Raw genomic sequence first — 18,676 nt, 5'->3', positions numbered from 1 at the left:
GTGGTGCTGGCACACAACCCCTCGCATGCCGTGCTGGCTTTCATAGGCTATCGCTAACAGCACGTGCCCCAACAGCCTATTACAGCTACACGGTGGATCTTTGTGCGGATCGGAAGTGTAGCGGTGAGCACGCTTGTGATTTGAAAGCGGTGAGTGAAAATAAAAAATATTTTTACTACATTTTATGTTTTACTTACGATACACTATAATTTTAGTGTTAATGCAAATGTACATGATTTCTTATTTACGAGTTTAACAATGCTTGACTCTTTTGTTGAACCTTAACACATTTTATAACACTGACAATATGGGAATTTAAATATCGCACATTATTGTATTCCGACTCACGAACCGTTCCGAATTATTAATGGGCCTCAGGAACTAAATGCGTTCGTAAGTCGAGGACTGCCATATTATTGATATATTTGTCTATTATACTATGTATATTATTAGTTGTTTATCATGTAAAATTAGTTTACACTTGAAAAATATTCACCATAAATCCGGTATGTGGGGACAAAATATTGATAGAGTATGTGTAGTGGCATAGCGCTGGCTGCTGGTAAAAAAGGGTAACTGCGGTGTATGGTAGTACCCACGTCAGCAGGCCACGATAGACACGAGAGGGGGACATCTAGGGGAAAGGTCACAGAGGGGGGGCCATCGGGAACCCGCTAGTAGGTTCCAGAGAGGGGGCGTGGCCGTGGCGGAGCGAGGCCACGCTGAGAGTATAAGAAGGGCCCCTGTGAGGGACCTTGTGGCTGTTGCTGGAAGTGGGATCCTCGTCGTGCTGTTCGTATATATAAGATAGTCGTCGTCACCATCTCGTCATCGTCGTTGTCGTCTCGTCGCTGTCGTCTTGTCGCCATCGTCGCTGCCGTCTTCACTCGATATTACGCTGCTAGATAGGTGTTCGCTGTCTCCGTTCAGTGCTGTCAGTGTTAGATGGTTAGTGTTTTGTATAGGCCAGCAACGGTAATAGTGTGTACCCACGTAGGGTGTCTGTATTATCCCAATGGTGCTCGTTAAATAAAAGAAGCGCCTAAAAGTCTTACTGTCTCTGAGTTAGTCACTACACATGTACACATGAAAGTGACTACTGTAGTCAGAGATGCAAACGCTTGGGCGTCATCTGGTGCCTTACTGTCGCCATCCAGCGTAAACTATTTGGGTCTTTATAGTAAAGTTCGTAAATCTCAAGTACGCTATGGCAAGGTACCACAGTACATAACATGCGATTGGCTATCAATGACTTGAGTACGTTAATAGTGAAAGTACGTACAACGGGACGGCGTAAATAATGGTATTACTGTATATATCTGCGTTTGTGCCATGCCGGACTTCATAGGTGCTCGCTAACAGCACTTGCTCACCTTCGCCTCACTCTGCTGGTGCAGCACTTGCAGATCCTGGAGCTGAAAGTGAATGCTCTGCAGGTTTTCTTGGCATGGCGCCAGCTCAGCGTGCAGCTCTGCCACCACACGCTGGTAACCCAAAATCCCCGCCTGCAGGGATCCCAGGTGCTCATTCTTTTCGATGAGCTGCATGGGCCACGGACAAACGGCAGCAGAAGGACATGGCTAAGCATTTTAACGACTGCGTGCAGTTGTTAAAGAACATACAAATCCAACAAACACATACAGAACCAGTATCTTTATTTTAAATGAAGGAATCTGATAAGCTATGAAACTCAGTTTCACAGATGTCCATACACCACACCACCTATGACCAAATGACCCGGAATGCACCCAATATTATAAGATCTTGGAAGAAAAGCAGGGTTGAACTTTTATGGTACTTGGATGGGTGACCACCATCCATACAACCCAAGATAACACCTATAAAAGCCCAGATATATGGATTAATTAACCCAAAAGCTACTTTAAAATGTCCGATTATAATTGCCTCCCAACCAAAAATAGGGAGGGGATGGAGATGCACGTAGCAGAGGGGAGCAGATGTTCTAGTAGTAGTAGGTACTTTTACTAGAGGTGGGATGGTGGATTGTAATGTGGTACAGTCCCTAAACAGAGGATGCTCAGTAACCCAGTGCGCATATACACATCTGTGTGAAAAATAAGTGTATATATAGGCAGTCCTCAACTTACAAACACCTGCACTTACGAACCTGCTTCCATCAAATATATATTTTATAACATTGACTTTAAACGCGAACTTGCACTTGAAAATTGAACCGCGTCACTATTTTGTTCAGTGGAGCAATCCTCCGCGACATGTAATAATTCAGGATGGCGCTTGGAGCAAGTGTTTGCCTATAAGTGTGTGTGTGCACGCGCACGTGTCTATGTGTATGAAAGTGAATGTGTGGGGAGCGGTAGTGTAGCGATTAGCCTTCGAAAGCGGCGACCCGAGTTCGATTCCCGTTCATGGCCAACACCAGTGACGATTATGTGAACCGGTCCTGGGCGTCCCCTAGATCGACCCAGCCTCAAATGAGTACCTGGTGCGATGTGTAAACACCACCACTGGAGAGACAAAGGCAGCGAGGCATGGTGCTGGCCAATCACCCCCTTGTGTGCCATGCCGGCCTTCATAGGTGCTGCTCACTAACAGTACTTTCCCCAACAGTCTATTAAGGCTATACGGGGAGTCTTTGTCTGCGACGTGCGAATGCAGTGTACTCACCTCCGCCTCGCTCTGCTGGCGCAGCATGTCCAAATGCTGCAGCTGTGAGCGTCCGATCTGTGCGTTTTCGCGGTACTGCTCCAGCTCTGTGTGCAGCTCGGCCAGCATACGCTGATACCAAAGAATCCCCGCATGCAGGGATCCCAGCTCCTGGCTCCTCTCGAACAGCTGCTTGGGCCACAGGCAGAGGGACAGAGAAAAGCATTTTAACGACTGTGTGCGGTTATTGTAGAACATACAGATGCAACAACAGACACATTTAGAACCAGAATCTTTATTCATATTGGAGGAGTCTGATGAGCTGTGAAAATATTTTTCACAGATGTCCATACCCCATGTTTGACCAAATCACCCAGGATGCACCCAATCTTGTCAGACCATCATGCACACAACCCATGATTACGCCTATAAAAGCCCACATATATGGATTAAGTAACCCAAAATCTGCAGTAAAAGGTCAGATTAAAATCGCTTCCCAAACCAGGACAGGGAGGGCATGGACATGCACGTAGCAGAGGGGAGCAGATGGTCAGACCCTACACAGCCTGACGACTCAAGTGCTGTGTCACGGTCAGACCTGGGCCGTTCCGGGGCCAGGAGAGCCTGGGTTCTCAGCGGCCGTGGGAACGAGGCTGGGAGCATTACCTGACGCAGAGTGTCCTCATTCTCAGCTTGGGACGTGGTCAGCTGATCCTGCAGCGCCGACAGTCCCTGTTGGGGGGTGGAGAGCTCCGGCTGGGCACTGGCGCGCTCCGCCTCACTCGCTGCGAGCTCCTCCTTGCTCGCCTTGAGCTCCTCCCTCAGCCGAGTGATTGTGTCCTCGTCCTCCTGAGCCTTAATACAGGCAACGTTCGTTTTACCATCGTAATCATCACCATCATCATCATGAACAGCCATGATCCGTCCACCGCTGAATGTGTTTTTGTGATACTGCTGGATGAAAGTTTCCCTGAGCCATACCGGTCATGGGAATTAATTGATCATACTTCATCACACTGGTCAGCACGAAGTGGTACACCCAAGACTGGGTCAGATTTCACTGGCCACCAATGCTAGCCATGGTTGGTAATCAAACTCGGACAGCTTGGTTCAGAGTGCAGAAGGCTCATCACAGTAAATTAATACGTTGTATATCATCATAAATATTTCGCCGCACAAGGGTCTCCTCCTCTTGTGAACGCTGCCACAAATGTCTTAAAACTCAAACTTTAATTATCTTTATTTTACCAGCTAAGGCCTACTGAACTATATAGCTCTTTTTCAGAAGCGACCTGCCCACAAATGAAAGTTCAACGAAGTGGCTTATCATGTGGAAATGTATTGCAGCTATAGAATCTAAACGCACGTTTCTAAATGTGGAGGAAGAACCGGAGGACCCGGAAAAAATCCACGTGACCACAGGGAGAACATGCAAACTCCAAATATACAGGTGTCGGGGTTGGGATCAAACCCACAACCTCCTGCATACAGGCGAGGTAGTTAACATCTCGCCACCGTGGCGCCCCTCTTCAGTGCCAATCGCGGCTTCACCACGCGTGCCCCTGCGAGCCGATACCTTCTTGGAGTTGCGCTCGAACTGCTTAAAAGCATCGGTGAGGGTGAGCCGGACCTCCTCCAGCCCTGTCGCCAGCTCGCAGGCCTCTTTCCGATGCGCGTCCTGCTGCTGCGCCTTCTCCATCCCAAGTGCCTGGACGTGCCCCTCCGACTCCTTCAGCTACAGGCACGCACACGTTCCACAATGTTGGATTCATGTCTGGGGAAGTATACTGAATATGGTGTGCAGAATGTGGAAATATTTTCTGGGCTGGAAAAGACCCAGCTGTAATTAAGCCCGGCTTGCAAACAGATAAATAATTACCACTTAAGTCATTTAAACTCTGTGGTGTGCATATAGCTGTGTGTCTGCAAGCCTATATTGTTTCTCTAACAAATGCAAGCCAATCACATTTTAGAAAAAGTCCTGTAAACTGCAGCTGACTTCATAATTAAATTGTATTCATTCTAACTGAAAGTATTAAAATGTGAGAAAATACATTCGCAACTCTGAATCATGACAAATTATGAGAGGGAGTGAATTAGTTAAAGGCCTAGTCAGGGATTGCCTTGTCTAGTGTAATTTCCTCATCCAACATTCACCTATCTGCAGACAAAATTAAGAGCCATGAGGGGAGGACCGATCCTGTGGTCACAATTATACCTTTTGCCATATAGAAATGCATTATCATACTACATTCGAAAAAAAAACCATTCTGGCTGTCTGCCTTCCTGGCTGCATCCATATTACTTATATAACCACTTCAGGTTTCAGCCACCTGTGATTAAGCCAGGTTCACATGTGCAGTGAGTTAATGATCTCAGCCTGATCATCAATGACTTCACAGAAAAGCCCATGAAAACAATGTCGGCTTTACACTAAATCGAGCTAAGTTCCAGCTCTGAAAACCAAAGATCAGACTGTTTTGTGATGAACATTACTCATTACTCTCCATAGCAGGGCAGATATCAAAGTATTTCCTCCTATTGTGTGGGTACCAGAGGGCACTTAAATATTTCTCAGAAGTAGTTATGTGATTTATGCTTCTGCAAACCATTCTCTAACATGAAACTTGAACCATCTTCTTTGGTTCTTTCGGTAAAGTCACGTAGAATGAGAATAAAATAATAAATTGATAAAATAAAATAACACAATAATATTCTCACGACGTTTCGGCCACAACACAAGCGGCCTTCATCAGGTTGTTGTGGCCGAAACGTCGTGAGAATATTATTGTGTTATTTTATTTTATCAATTTATTATTTTATTCTCATTCTACGTGACTTTACCGAAAGAACCAAAGAAGATGAATCATTGCAGTCACGAAAGCTTTAAATCGAAATGAAACTTGAATTTGGAGCTTTCGTGACTGCAGGAATTATTCTTTGGTGTTTTATTATTAATTTTATTATTTCTTATTTCTACGTGACTTTACCTAAAAAAACATTCTCTAACATGCGATGGTGCACTGCTCAGGCGATGAGGACAGGCCTCATGCACACACATGGAGGTGGGGGGGCTGCCGCATAAGGCTCTGGTTACCTGGTGCTGCAGCCCGGCGATCTGGCCGTGCATGCACTCCATCTCAGCATCCGTGTGCTGAAGTGTGTGCTGCAGCTGCACCACCTCCTGTGCCCTCGCGGCCTCCTCTGCCCTGGAGACTCCCAGCTCGGCCTTGAGAAAGTCCGTCTGTTGCTCCAGAGAATTGCCTGTCGGAAGGGACACAAAACCATGGCGATGAAGACAGTACAGCCACCAGTGGCAGCAGACAGAGAAGGAGCAGCAGCTCAGGAGGAAGAGTACCAGCAGCGGGAGTAGTAGCAGACAGAATAGGTCTGAGGTCCCTCAGACCTATTCACCAGCTTGCATGCAAACACAGGGTCCAGAATAATAATATATGCACAGGAAGGGCCTAGTGAGAGAGCAGTTAGTAAACCCAGTGCAGTCCTATGTTAGACAGCGGAAGTGGTCCACGTGGGAAATGAAGTAAAAACGAGGAATTACTCGTTTTAACTCGTAAAAAGAAGTTATTGGTGCACAGTGCTCGACAAAAATTAGTGTTCAATGGGTCCGTGGATTCAGAAAGATTTTGGAGCACAGGCCCCTACCCACCGGTCTCCTCGCAGCAAGCGTTAGCCTCCTGCAGTCGTTGCTGCAGCTCCAGTACTTCATGCCGCAGGTTGTCCACCTCGGTCTGCTGCACCTCTTGGTTGGTAAAGAGGTCGCGCATGTTCGCTCTCAGCTCCGCGGCCTCGGTGCCCAGCCGCTCGGTTTCAGTCCCGCGCTCTCGCGCCTCTTCCCGCGCCGCCACCAGGTCTGCCTCTGAGCGCCGCAGCAGCTCGTCACGCTCCTTCAGCGCCTGCGGGCGGAGACGGGCAGCATCTAAATTACACGTAATTACAACATGTAATTTGAATATATTAATAAATTGTTTAGCATTCATCCAAAATATTGAGAAAATAAGTGGGCTTGGGCAGGACACATTGCTGTTGCAAGAAGGGGGGTGGCTGTTGCGAGAGTGGAGGCCTCACCTTCTGGAGGACCGTGATGTGCACAACGTGAGCGTCGTACTCTGAATCGTCGTGCATATGTGATGCACGATATTCGGCCAGCTCTATGTATGCCAGATGCAGAGTCGCATCGTGCTCACGCCTCAGCTGCTCCTCGCGCTCGCCCCACCGCACTGCCTCCAACTCCACCTGCAGGCTGTTGATGGCCTGCGAGTGTGCCATTAGCTGCTCACGGGCAGAAGGGCACAGTGTCACAGGCACGTGCATGCATAGGTGGGCAGCCCTTCATCACAGACACATGCAGCGTGCAGATGAGGACAGGTACAGACATACAGACACACGGAGCATGTAGTTGTACAGAGAGATAAGAGACTATAGACATGGGCAGGAGGCACAAGAAAATAAATTACAGATGCAGAGACATACACACAAAGACACAAGCAAGTCATACAAATTTGGACACATTATGGAGAGAGATGTACATAGCCAAAGGCAGAACATGCAGAGGGAGATAAGATAAGAATGCGGAGACACGGGCATTGAGTACAGAGACGCACATACAGGCGCCTCGCATGCAGACGGACGCACACGTGCAGTGAATGCTTTTCAAGATGAAAATAAGAAATTGAGATTCTATTGTAAACAAATCAAGAACTACAAAAATATGCAAGGTAAACACCTGTGGTCTTATTGAACATACCACAATCACGTTTAAAATATTTAGAATGATAATAGAAAGTCAAAAAATAGAACCATGATACATTGTATACATCAATCAACGATTGGTAAGCGTGCATACAACATGGCAACGTTCTTCATCATAAGATAATGAAGAAACTCGTTGCACCCAAATGTTCATCTTCAAATTGAGTCAATATTCAAAACAAATAACTCACAACGCCTCCTCACACCATGTCGGTCATGGGAATGTGTTTGACTATACTTCCCCATGCTGGTCAGCACCGCACAGATGTATTAATCAATAAAACATAATACATGCACATTATGTGGGGAGATGCTATGATACAAAAATTTAGTTTGATCTGCTTTTATCTTTCGTTTTCAACATTATTGGGAATAAAACCATGGACCACTCGCTACAGTGAATTTAGCAAAATTTATTACGGAACCAAAATATAATTCGATGGGTTTTTTGTGCACTCATTTGCAACTAGGCTGAGACCACTATGCTTGAGAATCCGGTTTAATCACTGTGGTTGGGCAGCTGTAATCCACATTCAATCCTGGCATCTCAGCCATGCTGGCACAGCATGTCTGACCCCTGGGGCACCTAGCTACCTCCCAGAATGCACTCATTTAATGTGCCATTTCCTTGACGTTCAGATCGTAACTCTGAATAAAAACTCAACGCATGAATCAATAATGATGCACTTAATAGGGCAGAGCTTCTAAAAGGTGATGTTTCAGGCAATGGGCCTTCATCACATTAGAGAAGTCAAAGCAATATCCATTGCAGCGTTATTGACGAATATGTTGAGGTTTTGTTATCTCTGCTTGTGTGCCACGCAGCTTCACAACGTGAACACATTATTTGGGTCTTTCGGTAAGGCCATGTAGATACAAAAATAATAAAATAATAACAATATCACGACGTTTCGATCGCAACACAAGCAATCGTCATCAAGTGAAGGATATGGCAGGAGAGCTGCCGAGGCAGGAAAAAATATATGGCGGGAGCGCTGCTAAGGTAGGGAGTTAAAAAGGTTTGAGATGGGTGTAGCTCAAGGGTCAGTGGGCAGGGCTTGATGAAATTTGCATGTAAATGTAAGATCGGCGAAATCTTGACAAACGAAGTTTCACTTTAGCCGTGCTCCGTGTAACAAGGGGACAGGGGGGTTGGTGGTGGCCACAGTACCTCCTCAGCATGGTTTTTCTTGAGTTGGTGCAGCATCTCGAGGAGACTCTTCTCTGTCTGGCTCAGTGAGCCACGCAGGGTGGCAAACTGCGCTCTTGCCCTGCTCAGATTGTCCCGCAGGGTCGACACCTCCCGGGACAGGTGGTGCATTTCCTTTTCCGGCATTTCCAACTGCGACGGGAGCAAGGGCACATGGCACGGGCACGTTAGCTCCTCCCAGCGTAAATCCTGCCTTCAATCGCATCGTGACATGCCATTCGCCATCGGATGGTGGAGACAACACCATGGCACATGGCAAGTGAGGTGCCTAATACACAGGTATACACACATAGGACAGATGGGCTGACACCCACACACCCAAGCAAAGGCAACACCACGATTCCCCGCACAGCCTAAACAGAGTGGTAGAATGCGCAGCAGCGCTGGCCTAGGAAACGCACCCACATCATCTTCATTTACATTCGCTCAGCCAATGACTTACGTTTATTCGGGACCTCGGGGTCCCGCCATAAGGTTAATTTGATATTCAGTTTTATCACAGTACGCTCTGAGCCACACAGCGCTCGCCAATTTTTAAAAGACAAACTCGTCCGCCGACGTGTTTGCTCCTCCTTGGTCTCTCTGCCTTAGCCCCAAAATGTCTGGGAATGTCAACATGCCAGTGATAAGGCCGGTCGAGGTGAGTGAGCATATGGCGGTTACACTGGTGAGTACAGTACATAATACTTCCTGATGCTATTATTAAAAAAAAAAATTCGTTTGATGGAATGTTTACCATCTGTTTTATTACTCTTATAAAATAGCGCTGATACTCCAATGAAGCCCTCATTTATTGTTCATAAGAGATAACGCTGTCGAGAAGTCATCCCCATATATAATGGTATAACCCTTTTCGCGCTGATTTCCTGAATGCTCACTTCTCCACATAGGCATCTTGAGCGCTAAGCGAGACTGCCTGTATTCATTTCAGCCTAAGTCGACATAGGGGAGTCCCAACACTGGCTCAGATATCCCTCGCCACTGGTGTTAGCAGGTATTTGTGGTTCATGCGGACTTGCTGCCTTGTAAAAGGTGTCAATCTGGTGTTGGGGCAAAGCTTTTTTTTATCATTCCATACACGTTTGCATTTTAGCTGGTAAGTGGCAGAGTGGTGGCCTCCACTCCAGCCTAGATTTGTCTGTCCCCTACCTCTCTTACCGAGTACAACTCCTCTGACATCAAAACACAAGGGGCCGTCCATAAATGACGTCATGCGATTTTGGACCCCTCCCCCTTTGTCACACGGTGTCACAAAAAGTCAGACCCCCCCCCCCCCCCAAAAAAAAAAACATGCTTCAAATCGCTTTAGTTCACAGTTCCATTTATTTGGTATAGCCCTGTGAGCCATTCAGCCCTTGAATCGGGTGCACCCGCAACAAACAAAAAACATGAACAAGAAAACATATTAAACTATTGCCATTGTAGTGCGTATTAATGTGGTGCTGCACTCTGATGTTGTAGAACATTTATTAAAAAGTATTTAATTAAGTAGAACGTGTTGTCTATTTTTATTTAAAATTGCGCATTTTGATGTGACATCACATTTCTCAAACCCCCCCCCCCCGTCACACATCGTCACAAATGTCTGCCAACCCCCCAAGTGCGTGACGTCATTTATGGACGGCCCCCAAGAGGTGGCACTACGCACCTACTCTGTTGACACATTCATTGTCTCATGTGTTGCTTTCTCAACTGTGGTCTGTTGAAGAATATCATGTATATTCTTGCCGACGCAGATAAAGAAACACAGGTGCTCAGATCGCTGGCTTTGCCCGAATTACAGGCCACCACGCAGCGATAAGGAGCCCGCAGCGCTGACGTAATCAAATGCAGCGATGCCGTCATCAGATGCAGCGATTACGCCATCGACTACAGCGATGAAATCGATTAGTGATGACGTCATCAATTACAGTGACGACGTCAATTTCAGTGAAGAAGGCATCGAATACAGTGATGACGTCATCTATGGCAGTGATTACGTCACTGGCTTTACCCAAAAAGGGCGGAGCCAATGGCTCGGGCCTTATTGCGTCACCAAACGTCACGTGACCCCCAGGCACAGCTGCTGGGAAATGGCAGTTGACACGAGATGCTATCACCTTGGCAACGCAAACAAGGACCAACTGCCCAGAGAAAGCTTTCTCCGACTAAAATCCTTGATGAAACTCTCAATCTGTGATCTTAAACTATGAACCTCGTTACCCACGCATCAAGCGCTCAATTTAAAGTAAAATGTAAATACTTTAAAAAATAATATTTTTTCTCGATGTGATCGCAGTACTCTATTTGTTACTTCGTATAACTCCAACGCAAGAGGTGGCGCCACTCACTTTCACTGTTGACGAATTTGGAGTCTCCAGCGTCGCTTGCATCTGCTGCCGTCTCTTGAAGAACTTCATGGCTCCTGTTGGGGGCGCAAGAGACAAACGCAGCCGCTCAGCTCGCTCGCCCTGCCGGAGTGACGTAACGCCATTGGGGTCGGAGGTGAGTGCGCAGGAAGTGACGCAATTGGCCCCGCCTACCATGGGCGGAGCCAGATCACGTGCCCCCAGGCACCCTATGGGGGCAGAGGAAGCTGCCTCCGTATCAGCCAGTGCTCAAAGTTCTCGACGCGGCTTTTGCGTCTGCGATTTGAAACTCGGAACCTCTTCACCCACGTGTCGAGAGTTCAATGTTTGAATGCAATTTAATCGAGGCCACTGTCTTGGTATGGTACTTTGACTGTTGGTGTTTTGCCATCTTGCCCAAGCTTGGATTTGATGTTGACAAATCTACAAGAAGGTATGAGCTTGCACAGTTTGATTTTACATGACATTTATTCGTGACTTGACTACATTTTCTCAATCCTTACTCGAGTATCTTTAATTGCATTTTGTTGTTGATGCAACTGGCTAACCCGACCCTTCTGGACGTGTGTGAATGAGAACGTCAAAACTCATGTAAAATACAGATTCTGATTTATCTACACGCACACGCAGAAGGCAAACGCGGGTACCTGGCCTCTATGCAGCAGACACGAGTAATTTATTATCTTTCAGGATGTTATTTAGAACTTTATTGAATGTTATGTCACCAACCAAACATCGAGCATAGCAACAAATATCATGCAACACTCCGGAGACGGACACCTCCCTTACCGACCTCACCTCGTCCTCCTCACCCCTAGCCTCGTCCTCCTCACCCCTAGCCTCGTCCTCCTCACCCCTAGCCTCGTCCTCCTCACCCCTAGCCTCGTCCTCCTCACCCCTAGCCTCGTCCTCCTCACCCCTAGCCTCGTCCTCCTCACCCCTCGTCCTCCTCACCCCTCGCCCTCCTCACCCCTCGCCCTCCTCACCCCTCGCCCTCCTCACGCCTCGCCCTCCTCACCCCTCGCCCTCCTCACCCCTCGCCCTCCTCACCCCTCGCCCTCCTCACCCCTCGTTCTCCTCACCCATCATCTTCTCGCCTCGTCCTCACCGCTCGCCTCGCCTCATCCTCACCCCTCACCTCGTCCACCTCACCCGTCGTCCTCAACCCTCACCTCGTTCTCACCCCTCGCCTCTCGTTCTACTCACCTCGTCCTTACCCCTCACCTCGTTCTCACCTCATCCTCACACGGCTACCTGCACTCTATGTAGTAGACGTGAATAATTGACTATAATTCAGATAGTTATTAATAACTTTATTACATGTTTTGTCACGAATCAAACATCACCTCCTCCTCACCCTTCACCTCGTCCTCACCCCGTCCTCGCATCTCGCCTCGTCCTCCTCACCCCGTTCACCTTCACCCCTCGTTCTCACCCCTCGCCTCGTCCTCCTCACCCTTCACCTCGTCCTTCTCATCCCTCAGCTCGTATTCCTCACCCCTCACCTCGCCCTCACTTCGTCCTCCTCACCCCTCACCTCGTCCTCGCCTCGTCCTCACCCCTTGCCTCGTCATCTTTACCCCTTAGCTCATCCTCCTCACCCTCACCTCGTCCTTCTCTAACCCCTCGCTCTCCTCACCTCGTCCTCACCCATCACCTCGTCCTCCTCACCCATCGCCTCGTTCTCCTCAACCCTCGTTCTCACCCCTCGTTCTCCTCACCCCTCACTTCGTCCTGCTCACCCCTCACCTCGTCCTCGCCTCGTCCTCACCCCTTGCCTCGTCATCTTTACCCCTTAGCTCATTCTCCTCACCCTCACCTTGTCCTTCTCTAACCCCTCGCTCTCCTCACCTCGTCCTCACCCATCACCTCGTCCTCCTCACCCATCGCCTCGTTCTCCTCAACCCTCGTTCTCACCCCTCGTTCTCCTCACCCCTCACTTCGTCCTCCTCACCCCTCACCTCGTCCTCGCCTCGTCCTCCTCACCCCTTGCCTCGTCATCTTTACCCCTCAGCTCATCCTCCTCACCTCGTCCTCCTCACCCCTCACCTCGTCCTCCTCAGCTCGTCCTCTCAACCCTCACGTCGTCCGCTTGACCTTTCACCTCGTCCACACCCCTCACCTCATACTCACCCATCACTTCGTCTTCCTCCCCCCTCACCTCGTCCTCCTCACCCCTCGACTCGTCCTTCTCACCCCTCATCCTCCTCACCCCTCGTCCTCCTCACCCCTCGCCTCATCTTCCTCACCCCTCGCCTTATCTTCCTCACCCATCGTCCTCCTCACCCCTCGTCCTCCTCACCCCTCGACTCGTCCTCTCACCTCAGCTCGTCCTCCTCACCCGTCGTCGTCCTCACCGCTCACCTCGTCCTTCTCACCCCTCACCTCTCCCTCGCCTCGTCCTCCTCACCCTTAGCTCGTCCTCACTCCTCGTCCTCCCCTCCCCTCGCTGTCCTCACCATTTGCCTCGTCCTCCTCACCCCACACCTCGTTCTTCTTACCCCTCATCTTGTCCTCCTCACCACTCGACTCGTCCTACTCACCCCTCACCTCACCCTCCTCACCCCTCGTCACCCCTCGTCCTCCTCACCCATCGTCCTCCTCACACATCGTCCTCCTCACCGCTCGTTCTCCTCACCCCTCGTTCTCCTCACCCCTCAGCTCGTCTTCCTCACCCCTCACCTCACCTCGTCCACCGCACCCCGCGCCTCGTCATCCTCACGCCTCGCCCACCTCACCCCTCACCTCGTCCTTCTCACCCACACCGCGTTCTTCTTACCCCTCACCTCTTCCTCCTCACCCCTCGACTCGTCCTTCGCACCCCTCACCTCCTTACCTCTCGTCCTCCTCACCCCTCGTTCTCCTCACCCCTCGTCCTCCTCACCCCTCGTCCTCCTCACCCCTCGTCCTCCTCACCCCTCGCTCTCCTCACCCCTCGTCTTCCTCACCCCTCGCTCTCCTCAACCCTCGTCCTCACCTCGTTTTTCTTCTCACCCCCCGTCCTCACCCCTCGCTCTCCTCAGCCCTCGCCTCGTCCTCCTCACCCACACACCTCGTTCTTCTTACGTCTCACCCCCCGTCCTCCTCACTTCTCATCCTCCTCACCCCTCGCTCGTCCACCGCACCCTGCTCCTCATCCTCCTCACCCCTCACCTCGTCCTCCTTACCCCTCACGTCGTCCGCTTGACCCCTCACCTCGTCCTCTTGACCCCTCACCTCATTCTCACCCCTCACCTCATTCTCACCCCTCACCTCGTCCACCTCACTTGTCCTCAACCCTCACCTCGTTCTCACCCCTCACCTCGTCCTCACCCCCACAACTCGTTCTTCTTACTCCTCACCCCTCACTCTCCTCAGCCCTCGTCCTCCTCACTCTCGTCCTCCTCACCCCTCGCCCTCCTCACCCCTCGCCCTCCTCACCCCTCGCCCTCCTCACCCCTCGCCCTCCTCACCCCTCGCCCTCCTCACCCCTCGCCCTCCTCACCCCTCGCCCTCCTCACCCCTCATCTTCTCACCTCGTTCTCCTCACCCCTCGCCTCGTCCTCACCCCCGTTCTACTCACCTCGTCCTCACCGCTCGCCTCATCCTCACCCCTCGCCTCATCCTCACCCTTCACCTCGTCCACCTCACCCGTCGTCCTCAACCCTCACCTCGTTCTCACCCCTCGCCTCTCGTTCTACTCACCTCGTCCTTACCCCTCACCTCGTTCTCACCTCATCCTCACACGGCTACCTGCACTCTATGTAGTAGACGTGAATAATTGACTATTATTCAGATTGTTATTAATAACTTTATTACATGTTTTGTCACGAATCAAACATCACCTCCTCCTCACCCTTCACCTCGTCCTCACCCCGTCCTCGCATCTCGCCTCGTCCTCCTCACCCCGTTCACCTTCACCCCTCGTTCTCACCCCTCGCCTCGTCCTCCTCACCCTTCACCTCGTCCTTCTCATCCCTCAGCTCGTATTCCTCACCCCTCACCTCGCCCTCACTTCGTCCTCCTCACCCCTCACCTCGTCCTCGCCTCGTCCTCACCCCTTGTCTCGTCATCTTTACCCCTTAGCTCATCCTCCTCACCCTCACCTCGTCCTTCTCTAACCCCTCGCTCTCCTCACCTCGTCCTCACCCATCACCTCGTCCTCCTCACCCATCGCCTCGTTCTCCTCAACCCTCGTTCTCACCCCTCGTTCTCCTCACCCCTCACTTCGTCCTCCTAACCCCTCACCTCGTCCTCGCCTCGTCCTCACCCCTTGCCTCGTCATCTTTACCCCTTAGCTCATCCTCCTCACCCTCACCTCGTCCTTCTCTAACCCCTCGCTCTCCTCACCTCGTCCTCACCCATCACCTCGTCCTCCTCACCCATCGCCTCGTTCTCCTCAACCCTCGTTCTCACCCCTCGTTCTCCTCACCCCTCACTTCGTCCTCCTCACCCCTCACCTCGTCCTCGCCTCGTCCTCCTCACCCCTTGCCTCGTCATCTTTACCCCTCAGCTCATCCTCCTCACCTCGTCCTCCTCACCCCGTCCTCTCAACCCTCACGTCGTCCGCTTGACCTTTCACCTCGTCCACACCCCTCACCTCATCCTCACCCATCACTTCGTCTTCCTCCCCCCTCACCTCGTCCTCCTCACCCCTCGACTCGTCCTTCTCACCCCTCATCCTCCTCACCCCTCGTCCTCCTCACCCCTCGCCTCATCTTCCTCACCCCTCGCCTCATCTTCCTCACCCATCGTCCTCCTCACCCCTCGTCCTCCTCACCCCTCGACTCGTCCTCTCACCTCAGCTCGTCCTCCTCACCCGTCGTCGTCCTCACCGCTCACCTCGTCCTTCTCACCCCTCACCTCTCCCTCGCCTCGTCCTCCTCACCCTTAGCTCGTCCTCACTCCTCGTCCTCCCCTCCCCTCGCTGTCCTCACCATTTGCCTCGTCCTCCTCACCCCACACCTCGTTCTTCTTACCCCTCATCTTGTCCTCCTCACCACTCGACTCGTCCTACTCACCCCTCACCTCACCCTCCTCACCCCTCGTCACCCCTCGTCCTCCTCACCCATCGTCCTCCTCACACATCGTCCTCCTCACCGCTCGTTCTCCTCACCCCTCGTTCTCCTCACCCCTCAGCTCGTCTTCCTCACCCCTCACCTCACCTCGTCCACCGCACCCCGCGCCTCGTCATCCTCACGCCTCGCCCACCTCACCCCTCACCTCGTCCTTCTCACCCACACCGCGTTCTTCTTACCCCTCACCTCTTCCTCCTCACCCCTCGACTCGTCCTTCGCACCCCTCACCTCCTTACCTCTCGTCCTCCTCACCCCTCGTTCTCCTCACCCCTCGTCCTCCTCACCCGTCGCTCTCCTCACCCCTCGCTCTCCTCAACCCTCGTCCTCACCTCGTTTTTCTTCTCACCCCCCGTCCTCACCCCTCGCTCTCCTCAGCCCTCGCCTCGTCCTCCTCACCCACACACCTCGTTCTTCTTACGTCTCACCCCCCGTCCTCCTCACTTCTCATCCTCCTCACCCCTCGCTCGTCCACCGCACCCTGCTCCTCATCCTCCTCACCCCTCACCTCGTCCTCCTTACCCCTCACGTCGTCCGCTTGACCCCTCACCTCGTCCTCTTGACCCCTCACCTCATTCTCACCCCTCACCTCATTCTCACCCCTCACCTCGTCCACCTCACTTGTCCTCAACCCTCACCTCGTTCTCACCCCTCACCTCGTCCTCACCCCCACAGCTCGTTCTTCTTACTCCTCACCCCTCACTCTCCTCAGCCCTCGTCCTCCTCACTCTCGTCCTCCTCACTCTCGTCCTCCTCACCCCTCGTCCTCCTCACCCCTCACTCTCCTCACCCCTCGTCCTCCTCACTCCCGTCCTCCTCACCCCTCGTCCTCCTCACCCCTCGTCTTCCTCACCCCTCGTCTTCCTCACCCCTCGTCTTCCTCACCCCTCGTCCTCCTCACCCCTCGTCTTCCTCACCCCTCGTCTTCCTCACCCCTCGTCTTCCTCACCCCTCGTCTTCCTCACCCCTCGTCTTCGGCACCCCTCGTCCTCCTCACCCCTCGTCCTCCTCACCCCTCGCCTCATCTTTCTCACCCATCGTCCTCCTCACTCCTCGTCTGCCTCACGTTTTACCTCGTCCTCCTCACCCCTCGACTCATCCTCACCCCTCACCTCTCGACTCATCCTCACCCCTCACCTCGTCCACCTCACCCGTCGTCCTCAACCCTCACCCCGTTCTCACCCCTCGCCTCTCGTTCTACTCACCTCGTCGTTACCCCTCACCTCGTTCTCACCTCATCCTCACACGGCTACCTGCACTCTCTGTAGTAGACGTGAATAATTGACTATAATTCAGATTGTTATTAATAACTTTATTACATGTTTTGTCACGAATCAAACATCACCTCCTCCTCACCCTTCACCTCGTCCTCACCCCGTCCTCGCATCTCGCCTCGTCCTCCTCACCCCGTTCTCCTTCACCCCTCGTTCTCACCCCTCACCTCGTCCTCCTCACCCCTCACCTCGTCCTTCTCATCCCTCAGCTCGTATTCCTCACCCCTCACCTCGCCCTCACTTCGTCCTCCCCTCACCTCGTCCTCGCCTCGTCCTCACCCCTTGCCTCGTCATCTTTACCCCTTAGCTCATCCTCCTCACCCTCACCTCGTCCTTCTCTAACCCCTCGCTCTCCTCACCTCGTCCTCACCCATCACCTCGTCCTCCTCACCCATCGCCTCGTCCTCCTCAACCCTCGTTCTCACCCCTCGCCTCCTCCTCACCGCTCGCCTCGTCCTCCTCACCCCTCGTTCTCCTCACCCCTCGTTCTCCTCACCCCTCACTTCGTCCTCCTCACCCCTCACCTCGTCCTCCTCACCCCTCACCTCGTCCTCCTCACCCCTCACCTCGTCCTCTTCACCCCTCACCTCGTCTTCCTCAGCTCGTCCTCTTCACCTCACTCCTCGCCTCGTCCTCCTCACCCCTCGTTCTCCTCACCCCTCGCCTCGTACTCACCCCTCACTTCATCCTCCTCACCCCTCACTTCGTCCTCCTCACCCCTCACCTCGTCCTCGCCTCGTCCTCACCCCTTGCCTCGTCATCTTTACCCCTCAGCTCATCCTCCTCACCCTCACCTCGTCCTCCTCACCCGTCACCTCGTCCTCCTCAGCTCGTCCTCTTCACCCCTCGTCCTCCTCACCTCGTCCTCCTCACCCCTCAGCTCGTCTTCCTCACCTCGTCCTCACCCCTCAGGTCGTCCGCTTGACCTTTCACCTCGTCCACACCCCTCACCTCATCCTCACCCATCACCTCGTCTTCCTCACCCCTCACCTCATCCGCTTTACCCCTCAGCTCGTCCTCCTCACCCCTCGTCCTCCTCACCCCTCAGCTCGTCTTCCTCACCCCTCACCTCGTCCTCCTCACCCCTCGTCCTCCTCACCCCTCGCCTCATTTTCCTCACCCATCGCTCTCCTCACCCCTCGTCCGCCTCACCTTTTACCTCGTCCTCCTCACCCCTCGACTCGTCCTCTCACCTCAGCTCGTCCTCCTCACCCGTCGTCGTCCTCACCGCTCACCTCGTCCTTCTCACCCCTCACCTCTCCCTCGCCTCGTCCTCCTCACCCTTAGCTCGTCCTCACTCCTCGTCCTCCCCTCCCCTTGCTGTTCTCACCATTTGCCTCGTCCTCCTCACCCCACACCTCGTTCTTCTTACCCCTCATCTTGTCCTCCTCACCA

General features: G+C 52.2%; 2 protein-coding genes across 2 annotated transcripts in view; one reads left to right on the top strand and one right to left on the bottom strand.

Moving 5' to 3' along the window:
* Positions 1 to 374: 374 nt before the first annotated feature.
* LOC142924055 (uncharacterized) overlaps positions 375 to 18,676 on the bottom strand; it is a 73,503-nt gene continuing 55,201 nt past the window's right edge. Inside the window, exons 2-6 of the mRNA XM_076065502.1 lie at positions 6,293 to 6,562; positions 5,723 to 5,889; positions 4,202 to 4,360; positions 3,224 to 3,480; positions 375 to 381 (exon numbers count right to left, since the gene is read on the bottom strand). Coding sequence (XP_075921617.1) covers positions 375 to 381; positions 3,224 to 3,480; positions 4,202 to 4,360; positions 5,723 to 5,889; positions 6,293 to 6,562 — 860 coding nt within the window. The remainder of the gene's footprint in view (positions 382 to 3,223; positions 3,481 to 4,201; positions 4,361 to 5,722; positions 5,890 to 6,292; positions 6,563 to 18,676) is intronic.
* Positions 11,122 to 18,676, top strand: part of LOC142924094 (fructosamine-3-kinase-like) — a 78,637-nt gene continuing 71,082 nt past the window's right edge. Inside the window, exon 1 of the mRNA XM_076065526.1 lies at positions 11,122 to 11,386. The gene's annotated coding sequence lies outside the window, so the exon portion shown is untranslated. The remainder of the gene's footprint in view (positions 11,387 to 18,676) is intronic.

This window comes from Petromyzon marinus, chromosome 8 (genome assembly GCF_048934315.1).
Source record: "Petromyzon marinus isolate PM22_M1 ecotype Great Lakes invasive population chromosome 8, UKy_Petmar_22M1.pri1.0, whole genome shotgun sequence".
In the NCBI taxonomy this organism is placed as follows: domain Eukaryota; kingdom Metazoa; phylum Chordata; class Hyperoartia; order Petromyzontiformes; family Petromyzontidae; genus Petromyzon; species Petromyzon marinus.
The sequence above is the reverse complement of the archived record's forward strand: the minus strand, read 5'-3'. Positions and strand labels throughout refer to the sequence as shown.